The 13,868-nt window shown below is 46.6% G+C and overlaps 1 protein-coding gene across 1 annotated transcript in view; it reads left to right on the top strand.

Moving 5' to 3' along the window:
* SUPT6H (SPT6 homolog, histone chaperone and transcription elongation factor) overlaps positions 1–13,868 on the top strand; it is a 61,466-nt gene that overhangs the window by 16,434 nt on the left and 31,164 nt on the right. The window contains exons 3-11 of the mRNA XM_077294352.1: positions 429–596; positions 696–766; positions 1,080–1,272; positions 1,356–1,440; positions 1,590–1,860; positions 2,198–2,299; positions 3,354–3,470; positions 3,572–3,661; positions 5,295–5,437. Coding sequence (XP_077150467.1) covers positions 429–596; positions 696–766; positions 1,080–1,272; positions 1,356–1,440; positions 1,590–1,860; positions 2,198–2,299; positions 3,354–3,470; positions 3,572–3,661; positions 5,295–5,437 — 1,240 coding nt within the window. The remainder of the gene's footprint in view (positions 1–428; positions 597–695; positions 767–1,079; positions 1,273–1,355; positions 1,441–1,589; positions 1,861–2,197; positions 2,300–3,353; positions 3,471–3,571; positions 3,662–5,294; positions 5,438–13,868) is intronic.

Below are 13,868 nucleotides of genomic sequence, written 5' to 3'. Positions count from 1 at the left end.
ACGTTGTTGTTTTTAGCCTTTTTTATTGTCTTTGATCTTTTAAATTGCACCCTTTTAGTAGTCTGTTTAATGTGATTGCCTGTTTTTTCATGTTTGCCAATGTGGGAATGTGCATGTCCTTTTTTTATTTATTTATTTACTTTTTTCTTTTCTCAAAATGTTTGTGGCGTGTGAGTTTTAAAAAGTTTTGCGCAAATGCACTTTAGTTACCTTTTATACCCTCCCACCCCCTCTCTTGTATTTATTTTTTTTTTTTGTGCGACCTTTTAGCAGAACCTGTCACTTGATAAGATATTAATATTCCTACGGTCAGTGGCAGTAATGTTGGATCAATGCTGTCCTGACTATTATCTATCTTATCCATACAGCAAGAGGGCAGATTTATCCATATTCACATATAATATGACTTACATTTTTGCTCCTTCTAGATGAAGAGGAGGAAGATGAAAATCCAGATGACCAGGACGAACAAGGAAATTTAAAAGATTTTATCAATGACGATGATGATGAGGATGAAGAGGAGGAGGAGGAGCAAGATGCTGGAAGTGAGTCTGGAGGCTCAGACAATGAAATTGGCCACAAAACCAGAAAGCGCAGTAAGTGTATTGTTCATGGAGTGGGAGATGCACAAAGTCCTCTGTACAAACCTCATCCTGGAATATTGCAATTTTTTTTTTTGTTTTTTCTCTAAATAGCCTTTGATGACAGACTGGAAGATGAAGACTTTGATCTCATTGAAGAAAACTTGGGTGTTAAAGTGAAACGTGTAAGTGAATCTATTTGGTTTTATTTCTGCTGTTACATTATCTCGTATGTGCTACCTCCATCTATAATTTTAAATTAGAACATATGAACATAATCGGAATGGCCAAGATTTAATCATTCATTTTTTTTCTTCTATGACCAGCTGGAGCTGATAAATGTGCTGGCTATCTTTTGAGAAGGGCTGGTCTTCATGAGGCAACCCGTTTTGCTGCATTGAGTTAGATTTGTTTTTTTTCCCAAGCGCAAAACATGATTTGTCTTCATCTGTATGTAAGAACATGTTATACAATATATACGGCAATTTTTCAATACAGCAAAAATTCCGTCGCGTGAAAAAAATGTCAGACGATGAAGACGAAGAAGATGATGCTGGAAAAGAGGAACATGAAAAAGAAGCAATTGCTGAGGAAATCTTCCAGGATGGTGAGGATGAGGACCGACATGATTCAGGTGACCAGCCAGTTATTGCCGCTGAAGAAGAGGAGGAGGAGGAGGATGAGGAATCTGGTAAGCATTTCCATCAATGTTTTCCAGGTATATGTGCACATTTCTTATTGAGAACTAACAGAACATCCTTCCATACATTGCAGACATTGATGATTTCATTGTTGATGATGATGGACAGCCACTAAAAAAACCTAAATGGAGGAAGAAGCTTCCAGGATATGCTGATGCGTAAGTAACTGACTAATATAACAGGGCAGCTGCAGTAACGACTCATGACTGATAAGACTCTCTGTTCCTTGCTTATACAGAGAAGATGAAGGGCTTTGGGTCCTTTCAATGTATTGATATTTGCTCTTAGCATTATAATTTTCTTCCAGTGCTTTGCAGGAAGCACAGGAGATCTTTGGTGTAGATTTTGATTATGAAGAGTTTGAAAAATACAATGAAGATGATGAGGAAATGGAAGAGTATGAATATGAGGACGAAGAGGCGGATGGAGAGACTCGTGTCCGACCCAAGAAAACCGCTAAGAAGCGCGTGAGCCGACGCAGCATCTTTGAAATCTATGAGCCAAGTGAACTTGAAAGCAGTCACTTAACTGACCAAGACAATGAGATCCGGACCACAGATCTGCCCGAGAGATTCCAGGTAAATTGCTTAAAGAGGGCCTAAACGTTTATGCTTTTTTGCAGATACTTTACATATCGGCAGGTCCGTCCTGAGACCCGTCCTAGTTGCTCAAAAAACTCCACCGCAAGAGTGCACACACTGAGCAGAATAGGGATATGATATGAAGTCATAGGCTTTCCCCACTAATCTGCTGGCATGTAAAGTGCCTGCAAGATATAAAAAAAATCCATACATGTTAAGTTAGTTTTTAAAAACCGAAAGGTCATTCAATTAACCATTATCGCTTTAAGTTATTCCATCATTGTCTATTTGATTGTAATAATGTGGACATAACACATTTTTATTACAATTGCAGTTACGGACTATACCTGTTAAAGCTGCCGAAGATGAAGAACTGGAGGAGGAGGCTGACTGGATCTACAGGAATGCATTTTCAACACCAACAATCTCACAGCAGGTAATATAAATATTGTTGCACATTCAATGTAGAGATGGTACTGGTGTCCTGGGTGCAAATCCCACCAAGGGCAATATCTGCAAGGAGTTAGTTGGTTGTGTGGGTTTCCTCCCATACTTTAGAGCCCCAAGGGGCAAGTCATAATTTTTCTAAAGTGCTGTGGAATATGATGGCGCTATATAACTAAAATAAATTAAATAGAATTGTAAAACTTACCTGAACTCATGTACTCCCCTTTTATTGGAAAGTGGTTAATTACAGGAAGCCTTTTGCCTGTCGTTGTAGTCAGTAACCACATCTATCCCCATTGTAAAGGTACAGCAGCTATGGCCTTACAGGGGTTGTTTTATCACTGTTGTGCAGGTGCACACCCCTTACCTGCCTCCTAATTGCTGAGTGCTGATGTGCTCCTGGTCATCTGACAGTTCGGAAATGTAGACTTGCCACCCCTCCAAAACTGCACCCTCAGATGCTGCTGTATGAAGCAACTTTGCCTCTGCCACATCAGAGGAGCGCAGTGGTACTGAAAATGGCCAGGACATGCAATCCGACCAGCTTCACAGCAGCGCTTACAAGCTGTATTCACAATTGCTTGTAAATTCTAATACTGCGTTCATTGCCCAGGAGACCAGCTACCGCTGATGGGCTGCTAAGGTGGCCGCTAACCTAGTCAAGGAGTAGTAAGCAATGATTAAAAAGCTCCCTGTTCCTGAGCAAGGATTTTTAATATCAAGTAAATTGCACAGTTGCCTATTTTTACTAGTACTTAGCAATTTTAACAATTTGTGACCATGAAAATAACCCTTTAACCTATTGTGTGAGTCCCTAATAGGTATTATTCTTCTAATTACATTCATAAAATAACATTTGTGGATTTGTAATCCAGGCTCAGAAGTAATGTCTATAGAAAATGACTTTTACTCTGAATTAATTTGTCACAACACTAATAACCACTCAATCTGTTAATAAACTAGAGAATTGCATAACTACAGAAATGTAAATGTGTAGCCGCTCCGTTTTGAAAATCCTCATAGTAACATTTTCGCATTCACAGGAAAGCTGTGATTACTTGGAACGTGGTCAAGTTGGAAGCAACTTCGGCCGCAAGGGACCAAGCACCATACAGAAAATTAGAGAAGCTCTGAATTTTATGAGAAATCAACACTTTGAGGTATGTGATCTCCATTATTTGAGTATTCTAATGGACTTGAACTGAAATGTCACAATTCTCTTTGATTTGACGATTTCCTGCTCATAATGATTGTGTTCCAGGTGCCCTTTATTGCATTTTATAGAAAAGAGTATGTGGAACCAGAACTAAACATCAATGACTTGTGGCGAGTCTGGCAGTGGGATGAAAAGGTAAAACCTCTGTTCTAAAGAAGACTGGTTAAAGTGAACTAAAATGTTGTAGTGATGGACCATCTCTGTTGGTGCCCAAGATAAAGACTTCTAGATGTGCCTTCCCTCACCTCCATTTATATGATCTATTGTCATATCTATCTATTATTGTTCAGTAATACATTATTGTACTCCATTTCATGCTTTTTCCCCACAGATCTGTGTAAAAAGCACTGCTCTGTAACCATGTAGTGCAAAGGACCAGTCCTACAGATATAACTTACAGTGCAGATACATGACTCCGCTGCTGTGGAGAGAATGCAGCTTGCTCTCGCCCCCCTAAGTCCTGACATTTATTGATACCATAGGTCTACCCTGTGTCTCAGACCTGACTTATGTGTAAAGGCATATACACATAAATCCTAGCAACTGGAATATATTGCCATTAATTTAATATTTATTAATACAAAACTAATAAAACTATACATGAAGAAAGAAAAATCAGGGCAAGCAACCACCTCCAAATAGAGGGAAGCTCCTAATAAATCAAAATTGCATCTGCCCAGATAAGGCATTAGAATTAATTAAAACTGTATGCTGAAAAAAGTGTGATGCAGGGGTAATATATGGAAACACCGAAAGGAGTTACCCAAGGGAGTCCTATATTTATAGGAGCCATCAGTAATAAAGTGCCTGTGCAAAATGTAAGTGGATAGAGAGAGCCCTATTACAGTAATTTTTAGCAACTAAAGTCAGCAACAGTAATCAATAACACCCACATTAATCTATTGCTCAAATCAGAGTAAATGGCACATATATGAGCTCAATAAAATGCATAATGCATTGGTCAGTAATAAAAAAGTAATTACTTTCTACATGCGACAATAGTCTCATAATGACATACTGAATATATATATATATATTGCTTCAAAAGAAGTATACACAGCAATTGAATCATAATATCCGCATACTAAGTGTGTGTATGTGTATAGCTAACATAATATATAGATAACTATATGTTATCTATATTTATTAATAGCAGGTACATCACCTCGATAATAGTATGAAAGGCCAGAAGGGAAAAGAGTGAAGTGGCGTGCCTACCAACCCCAATGCCGTTTCGCTCACGCTTCTTCCGGGGCCATGTCCTAACAAGGTGGGGGGCAGGATATTGTATAGTGCCGCTGTTCAAATCAAATGGCAGCTTATGACAGTGGAGAGAAGGAAGTGCATTGGTGTAATCCGAGTCCGATGACGTGGAGAGGAAGAGAGGCCGCTCATTGGTATGGGTGGCGTGCTGTGCCTTTCCACGATTTAAACATCACTGGACATGTATTAACAATATGAAACACACATATATGTATTGAACAAAGAGGGAAATAATATAGTGGATCGAAGATATAAAGGCTGCTGACACTAAAGTAGCATAAAAACAGATGCCTCTTCCTATGCTAAACACAAAATATAGGCGTTGTGTATGTAATGCAGGACAGGTCCTCTGGAGTAAGATTCTTTGTAGCTGCTCTCCAATGTGGTCAAGAGATGAGCATCCAATCCTTTAAAGAGCTCCCCTCTACCGCCTTCTTTTAACTCTGACTTTATCATCTTTTGCTAGAATTCTAAAAATGTTTTTTTACTTTTCTTTGCGCTATAGTGGACCCAGCTTCGACTGAGAAGGCAAAATCTATTACGTCTGTTTCAGAAGATGCAGGCCTATCAGTATGAGCAGATATCTGCTGATCCTGACAAACCACTATCAGATGAAGTGAGGCCTTTAGATACCACAGATATGGAGAGGTGACTGTTTTTTTAATAATTTCTATTAAGTGTAACTTTTATTTCAGGAGAACTTGCAGCAGAATGTCTGTCTGCCTCTCTAGCTCTTCTTTTCTCTCTTCCCCACTACCATTAATGTATAATGTTACGAGGACCAACTGTCCTCTACCATCTCCGTAATAGGGGGGGGGGGGGGGGGAGAGAGATTTTTGGATTTACCTTCAAATTCCTTTCTCGTAGTTTTTGGGCGACACCGGATGCCATGGGTGTATACTGCAGCCACCAAGAGGCTGACGCTGAGAATTATAGCCTGAAGAAAAAAAAAAAAAGTCTACTTCATAGGAGACTACACCCACATACTAGCATTAAACTGAAGCAGAAAATAATCCCGAACACACATGCCAAAAGGGGCAACAAGAAAAAAGAAAAAAAAAGGATGAGTGCTATGTACCTCAATCAAGGCTCCAAGAAAGGGATTATACCGTTAGTCCAAAAATCCTCTTCTCAAATGTTTCATTGGGGGATATAGGAAACCATGGCATGACCCAAAGCAGTCCTTAGGGCTGGAAATATGTATAAAAATGTATAAGGCAAATGCCTCCGGTAGTCGCTTGAACAACTGCCACTTGTAGCACCTTTCTGCCCAGACTCGCATTGGCCGAGGTGAAAGTGTGTAAAATTTTGAGAAAATGGACAGAAGTCTAAGTGTCAGTCTTAAAAAGCTGCTGATGATGACTGCCCAAGAAGCCCCCCGCTTTGTTATTGACTTTTAAAGCTTCCAAAATAGCAGTTCAAATCAAGCAAGTAATGATCACCTTAGAGACAGAGAGGCCTCAACGAGCTCCTTCTGTGACGACAAAGAATTTGAATGTTTAAAAGAGGCCGACTCTGACAGCTAGTGACGCAAGGCTCTGACCAAGTCCAAACAGTTTAAGGATCTCTTCACTGGATTAGAAGAAGGACAGAGCAACAGCAGACTGATCTCTTCGTTAAGATGGAAGGAATAAACCACCTTGAGAAGGAAAGAGGGTGCCAGACAAAAACCACCTTGTCCAGGTATGGACAAGAAAGGGAGTGCTCAGTAGCCACCATCCATTTTTGATACTCGCCTTATAGAAGTAGTAGCAATCACAAACGCCTCATTCCAGGAAAGCCAGAGTGAGAAAATGTTCTGGATTGGTTCAAAAGGAAATAAGCATCAAGTTTAGGTCCCATGGATCTAAAGGAGGTCGATAAGGAGGAACATAGTGGGCCACACTCTGAAGAAAAGTCTTGTTTTGAGACTTTGAAGCAAGATAGTCTTAAAAAGGATAGACTGGGCCAGTACCTGGCCCTCAAGGGAGCCCAAGGCTAAGCCACAAAACCCGACTGCAGGAATGTGAGAAGAGAAGGTAGAGAAAACATGATTTGGGGGGACCTCAGCAGATTTGCACCATTGGAAGAAGGCCTTCTAGGTACTTTTGTAAAGACAAGGCTGGCTTCAGTGCCTTGGTCATGGTCTGCACAACTTAATGAGAAAATCTTTAGGATTTTAGAACTGCGGCTTCAACATCTATGCTGTTAATTTGAGTGAACATAAATTCAGGTGGGAGAGTCGACTCTGGGAAAGTAGGTCTTGTCAATCTTGACGTTTCTATGGAACGTCTGCTAGGATGTAGACCACTTCCACGTACCATGATCTTCTAGGCCAAGAGGATGATGGTAATGTCTTCCGACTTGACGTTCTTGAGCAACTTTGGTAGCAAAGGTAAAGTAAAGAACAGATTAAAGAGGGAAAATTGAGACCAGAGTATGCAATTCCTTAGTGGTTATCTCCAATGCACTGGAAAATCTTTGATCATAAACTGAGGAACTTTGCAGTTATGTCTGGATGCTATCAAGTCAATGTCTTGAGAGGCCCACTGTAGGCAGATCTGATTGGATTCAGGGACCATTCTCTGCGCTGTTTGTCCTTTGTGACTTAGTCCACTGCCAAGTTGTCTACTCCAGAATGTGCATCACGGAGATTGCCAGAATTTTGTTTCGCCAAGTCAAGAATCTGTGAGATCTCTGCCATTACTTAGCGACTCATTGATGGTTGATATAAACCACGGCAGTGGTGTTGTCAAACAGGGAGACTGAACAGCTAACTGCCAATGTAGAAGGGACAGGCAAACTCCTTTTCCGTTCTAGGACTTCGTGACTCTTTACTGGCCCTGCTCCATAAACGTCTGGAAGACTCTATCTCCACTTAGAATATGGGCATCTATTGTCAGAATCTGCCAATGAATAAGGAGGAAATGACGAATGATACTGGCTTTACGCCAACATTTTGTTCTCTGGAAGACAATCTTTTTAAACTGCGTTGAACAGCATTCCCAGGAAGATGAGGCACTGAGCTATGATCAGAGATGATTTGATCGGTTGATGATCCATCTGAAGCTCACCAGCGCATCCAGTGTGATCTGCATACTCTGTGGGTTCCCTGAAATAGATGGAGCCTTGAAAAGGATATTGTCCAAGTATGGAATGACAACTACCCCCCTGACACGCAGAAGGACCATGATGGCAGCCATAACGTTGATGAATACCCTAGTTGCTGTGGCCAGCCTGAATAGCAAAGTCAAGGATTGTGGTGCTCAGGAAAATTTAAGATGTGGAGATAAGCATCCTGAATGTCCACTGACAAAATACATTTCTTTATCGCTTCATTGGGGGACACAGGACAACCATGGGACACAGGACAACCATGGGTGTATGCTGCTGCTGCTAGGAGGCTGACACTATGCAAAAAAGGAAAAGGCGTAGCTCCTCCCCGGCAGTATACACCCACCGACAGGCACCAAGCACCTCAGTTTGTGCTTAGTGTCTGTAGGAGGCGGACCTGGATCTTCAGATCCGCTGCTAATCTTGATTCCTTTACAGGTTTTGTTGTTTTTATTAACGTTTTGGCTTTTCTTTTTCAGATACAGCATTCAGGGATTCAGGGTGCAATCTTCCACCCTGCCTCCCCAGGAGGGCGGCTGAGCGAGCAGTGTGGTGTAGTCCGCATCGCAGCTCTCAGACCGCCGGCAGGACATTATCCCCTGTCACCCTCCCAGGTGCTCCAGGGTCTTTATGGTAGCGGTCCTTGCCAAACAGTCCCCCTCACCCCTCTCCTCGGAGAGGGCTGAGAGGAAGACGGTGGTCACCAGGGGTGACCCTCCCCCTTGTTTTGGGGTCGAGGCCGTCTTCTGGACGAAGGATTCTGTTTCCAGCGACCCCTCTCTCATTGGGCCCCTGGTCGATCCTCTCTCCCTCTACCTGTGGAACCGGAACATGCAGGTACCAGCGCTTCAGCAGCCGCTCCCCCGCAGCAGTATTTCCCTGTCTAAATGTACAGTGCTTTCACACAGTCACGGCCGTTTTTTACTTTCACTTTCACTGCTGTGGCCGGCCACGCCCCCTCCTCGGGCGCGCTTTTTCGGCGCTCTTTTCCTCCTCCACTCAGAGGGGCTTTTACATCCCGGGCACACCCTTCCCTTTCAGTGCGGCCCTATCAGGAGCCTCGGCTTATTCCTCTCAGTACAGCACCGCCCCTTCTTCTCCGCTGGCACTTTCTGCTTCAGCAGCTCCGTGCACAGGAGACATCGTGTGTTGGGGGACACAGACAACTCTGCTCTGCGGTGCGGTAGGATTGCGACGCTATATTGGCCCCTCCCTGGTATTATCCATACTACTGTAGGCCCTTTAGTCTTTTCTGTAGTATAGTGCTGCAGAATATTCTTATGTCCAACTCTTCTGTAGCCTTCCTTACCAAACCTACCATAACTCACTACGCCCGTGCTCGTTGTAAGATAAAGTGGTCTGTAGGCCAATCGTCACCTCTCTGCCAGTCCTGCAGTCCTCCTGCCATGTCTGCCCCGCAGGAAGCTTCTGACTCTCGGGATGGGGGTGCTCCCCCTCCCCCTGAGTGGGCCTTTGCTATCTCGCAGTCGGTCTCTGATTTGACTAAGGTATCTCAGTCCCTGGTCCAGGCGATTGAACGTCTTCCACAGCCTCCTTCAGCCACCAGCGCTCCGACCGTCTTCCATGGCGAGTCGGCCGCACCTGACCCTGAACCACAGGGAGACAAATCTGCCAGCCGCTCTAGAAAGAGGACTCTGTCTGGCTCTTCGTCTGGTTCTCCAGGTCCCTCCGCAGCGCTCAAGCTGCTCTCCTCCTCCAAATTCCCCTCTTCGGAGGAGGACATTGGGTCTGATGTGGATTCCCAGTCCGGTTCTGACTCCGATTCAGACCAGGCTTCTAGCATGCAGGCTGTCGTAGATAGTCTTATTTCGGCTATATCGCTAACCCTCAAACTAAAACAAGACGAGGTTTTCTCCCAGGATTCCTCTGCCTCCTTTAAGCGGGTGAAGCGTCCCTCTCGCTCCTTTCCTACCCATGAGGAGTTTGAGTCTACCCTGTCTAAACACTGGGAACATCCTGAAAAACGTTTTTCGGGTAGAAAACATCTGGACGTGCTCTATCCCTTTAGCGCCGATCTTCTCTCCAAGTGGGCTGAATCTCCCAAGGTCGATCCACCGATTTCCCGTCTTTCCTCCAAGACTGTTCTCTCCTTACCGGACGGCGCGTCGCTTAAGGACGCATCGGACAGACAAATTGAGGCGCTGGCCAAATCAGCTTTTGAGGCAACGGGTGCTTCCCTCTGCCCCACCTTTGCTTCCACCTGGGTGGCTAAGGCCATATCTGCCTGGGCCAAGATTCTCCGCCGGGGCATTTTGGCTTCGGCCTCCCCTACCGAGCTGGCTGACCTCGCAGACCAGATTAACCACGCAGGGAAATACCTTCTCACTGCCTCCTTAGATGCAGCAGCCTGTTCAGCCAGGGCAAGCAGCAACATTGTCGCTATTCGCCGCATTCTTTGGCTCAAAGCATGGAATGCAGATGCTACTTCAAAAAAGTCTCTCACCAACTTGGCGTTTCAAGGTTCCAGGCTTTTTGGCGCTCGTCTGGATCAAATTATCTCAGACGCGACTGGGGGCAAGAGTACCTCTCTCCCCCAGTCCAAGCCAAAACACTTCTTTAACCCAAAGGGTCCTCGAACATTTCGCCTCTTTCGTCCGTTTGCAGCCTCAGATTCCTCTTCACAACAAGAGCGACCCGCTACCACGGGTGAACGTAGAAAACCCTCTTACAAGCCAGCTCCCATGTGGAGATCCAGGGCTCCACCTCCCAGGTCTTCCGGACCTCGTTCCAACAGATACCGTTCCAAGTGACGGGTCGCCCCCACCTGGGAGTCTTTCCAGGGTGGGAGGCAGGCTTCTTCTCTTCAAAGACACCTGGCTGTCTGTGATCAGCGACGCCTGGGTCAGAGAGATTATCACTTCCGGGTACAAGATCGAATTTTCTACCCTCCCGGAAAATCGCTTCTTTCTCTCTCGCCCCCCAAAGCAACCGTCCCATTTACCCGGCTTGCTTCAAGCCGTAACGTCTCTGGTCGCCACCGGAGTCGTAGTTCCCGTTCCTTCCGAAGAACGTTTTTCCGGTTTCTACTCAAACCTTTTTGTAGTCCCAAAGAAGGACGGGTCTCTTCGCCCTATCCTGGATTTGAAGCTTCTGAACCGCCACGTCCGACCTCGCCACTTCAGAATGGAATCCCTGCGGTCAGTGATCGCCGCCATTGAACCCGGGGAGTTCCTCTGCTCGGTCGACATCCAAGATGCGTACCTTCATGTCCCCATCTGCGTACGGCATCAGAGATTCCTTCGGTTTGCTGTCGGGGACAATCACTACCAGTTCATGGCTCTCCCCTTCGGTTTAGCGTCTGCCCCCAGGGTCTTCACCAAAATCATGGCGGCGGTCATGGCCCTCCTTCGTTCCAGGGGGATCCTCGTTATCCCCTACCTGGACGATCTGTTGATCAAGGGGTCCTCTCGTCTAGACTGTGCCCACAGTCTCCAGGTCTCCCTGGACACCCTGACCCGTCTCGGCTGGATTATCAACCGGACCAAGTCTTCTCTGATTCCGTCCCAACGACTGTCCTTCCTGGGCATGGTGTTCGACACGAACTTAGCTCGGGTCTTCCTCCCAGAGGACAAGTTCTCAGTACTCCTCAAAGCGGTCCGCCTTCTCAAACGCCCAGTCCCTCAGTCACTTAGTTTCTGCATGGGAGTCCTGGGAAAGATGGTGGCCTCCATGGAGGCTGTTCCTTTCGCCCAGTTCCACACCCGCCACCTCCAACTATTCCTCCTATCCACCTGGAACAGGTCCTTGGACTCCCTGGACCGTCCCGTCCACCTTCCTCTTCAGGTCCCTAACCTGGTGGACGCTGTCCTCCTCTCTCCTGAGGAAGATCATTTCTTCCCCTTCAGTGGCAGGTCATCACCACCGATGCCAGCCTTCTCGGGTGGGGAGCAGTCTTCCGACAACACACAGCTCAGGGCCGTTGGACCACCCAGGAAGCTCTCCTTCCCATCAACCTTCTGGAGATCAGGGCAATCTTCCTTGCATTAATCCGCTGGCAGTCTCTTCTGTCGAATCTTCCCGTCCGCATCCAGTCGGACAACGCCACGGCCGTGGCGTACTTAAACCACCAGGGCGGGACTCGCAGCGGCCAAGTAATGGCAGAAGTGGCAAAGATTCTTCGGTGGGCGGAACACCACGTTCCAGCCATATCAGCCGTTCATATCCCCGGGGTCGAAAACTGGGCAGCCGACTTTCTCAGTCGCCAGGGCCTAGCAGCGGGCGAGTGGTCTCTCCACCCCGCAGTCTTCAATCAAATTTGCCTCCGCTGGGGTACGCCAGACGTCGATCTTATGGCGTCCCGAATGAACCACAAGGTCCCTCAGTTTGTCGCCAGGTCCCGGGATCCTCTTGCAGTCGGCCACGACGCCCTGTTAATTCTATGGTCCCAGTTTCAGTTTCCCTACCTGTTCCCACCCCTCCCCTTGATTCCAAGCGTGGTAAAGAAGATCAAGTTGGAAGGGATTCCAGTCATACTGATAGCGCCGGACTGGCCAAGGCGGCCGTGGTACGCTGAGCTCGTAAACATGCTCGCGGACACTCCTTGGAGACTCCCGGATCGGCCAGACCTCCTCTCGCAGGGACCTCTCTACCACTAGAGTTCTCAGTCGCTGAGTTTAATGGCATGGCCGTTGAGGCCGCAGTCTTGAAAAACTCTGGTCTCCCTTCCCAGGTCATACAGACCATGATCAGAGCCAGAAAACCGGCTTCTTCCCGTATCTACCACAGGTACTGGAAAGCGTTCTTTCGGTGGTGCGAAACCAATGACGTTTTTCCAATGTCCTTTTCTCTTCCGGATCTTTTCGGTTTCCTCCAGTCTGGTCTCGATTCGGGCTTATCCCTCAGCACACTCAAGGGACAAGTGTCCGCTCTGTCGATTCTCTTCCAGAGTGACCTTTCCTCCATTCACCAGGTTCGGACTTTTCTACAGGGAGTTGCGCATATCGCCCTCCTTTCCGTCCTCCCTTGGAACCTTGGGACCTTAACCTGGTCCTTGGTGCTCTTCAGGCTGCTCCCTTTGAACCTCTTCATGACGTGCCCTTTTCCCTTCTCTCTTGGAAGGTCGCCTTCCTCATTGCCATTACATCCATCAGGAGGGTCTCCGAGTTGGCAGCCCTATCATGTCGTTCCCCTTTCCTGATTCTTCATCAGGATAAGGTCGTTCTTCGACCGGTTCCCGAATTCCTTCCCACGGTGGTCTCGGCTTTCCACATCAACGAAGACCTTGTCCTTCCATCATTTTGCCCTTCTGCGGCTCATCCTTTGAAGAAGTCCCTTCACAAGCTTGACGTGGTCAGGGCCATTCGGGTCTATCTTTCTAGAACCGCTCCTTTCCGTCAATCCGATTCTCTCCTTGTCGTTTCTGAGGGTCGTCGGAAGGGCTTTCAAGCGTCTAAATCCACCATTTCGCGCTGGATTCGCTTGGCAATTTCAGAATCGTACCGTGTTCATGAGGCACGTCCTCCTCCGGGGGTGCGAGCTCACTCCACCAGAGCTGTCGGAGCTTCTTGGGCTGTTCGCTACCAGGCCTCCGCCTTACAAGTTTGCAAGGCCGCAACCTGGTCGTCTTTGCACACGTTTGAGGTTCTATCGGGTTCATACCCAAGCCTCGTCCGATGCAGGTCTTGGTAGGAAGGTACTGCAGGCGGCGGTCGCACACCGGCCGACCTGAGACCTTTTCTCATTTCCTTTCTACCCACCCTTTTCCGGGACTGCTTTTGGACGTCCCATGGTTGTCCTGTGTCCCCCAATGAAGCGATAAAGAAAGAGGGATTTTTGGTACTTACCGTAAAATCTTTCTTGGAGCCTTCATTGGGGGACACAGCACCCTCCCTACTGGTTTGTTCTGGTACCGTGTTTGGGGCCTGGAGACCCTAGTTGAGTTGGTACTTTTACTGTTATGAGTTCTGTCGCTTCTCCTACTGCTTTTCGCACTAACTGAGGTGCTTGGTGCCTGTCGGTGGGTGTA

The sequence above is a fragment of the Ranitomeya variabilis genome, chromosome 3, assembly GCF_051348905.1.
Source record: "Ranitomeya variabilis isolate aRanVar5 chromosome 3, aRanVar5.hap1, whole genome shotgun sequence".
NCBI lineage: Eukaryota > Metazoa > Chordata > Amphibia > Anura > Dendrobatidae > Ranitomeya > Ranitomeya variabilis.
This window is presented reverse-complemented; position numbering and strand designations above follow the sequence as displayed.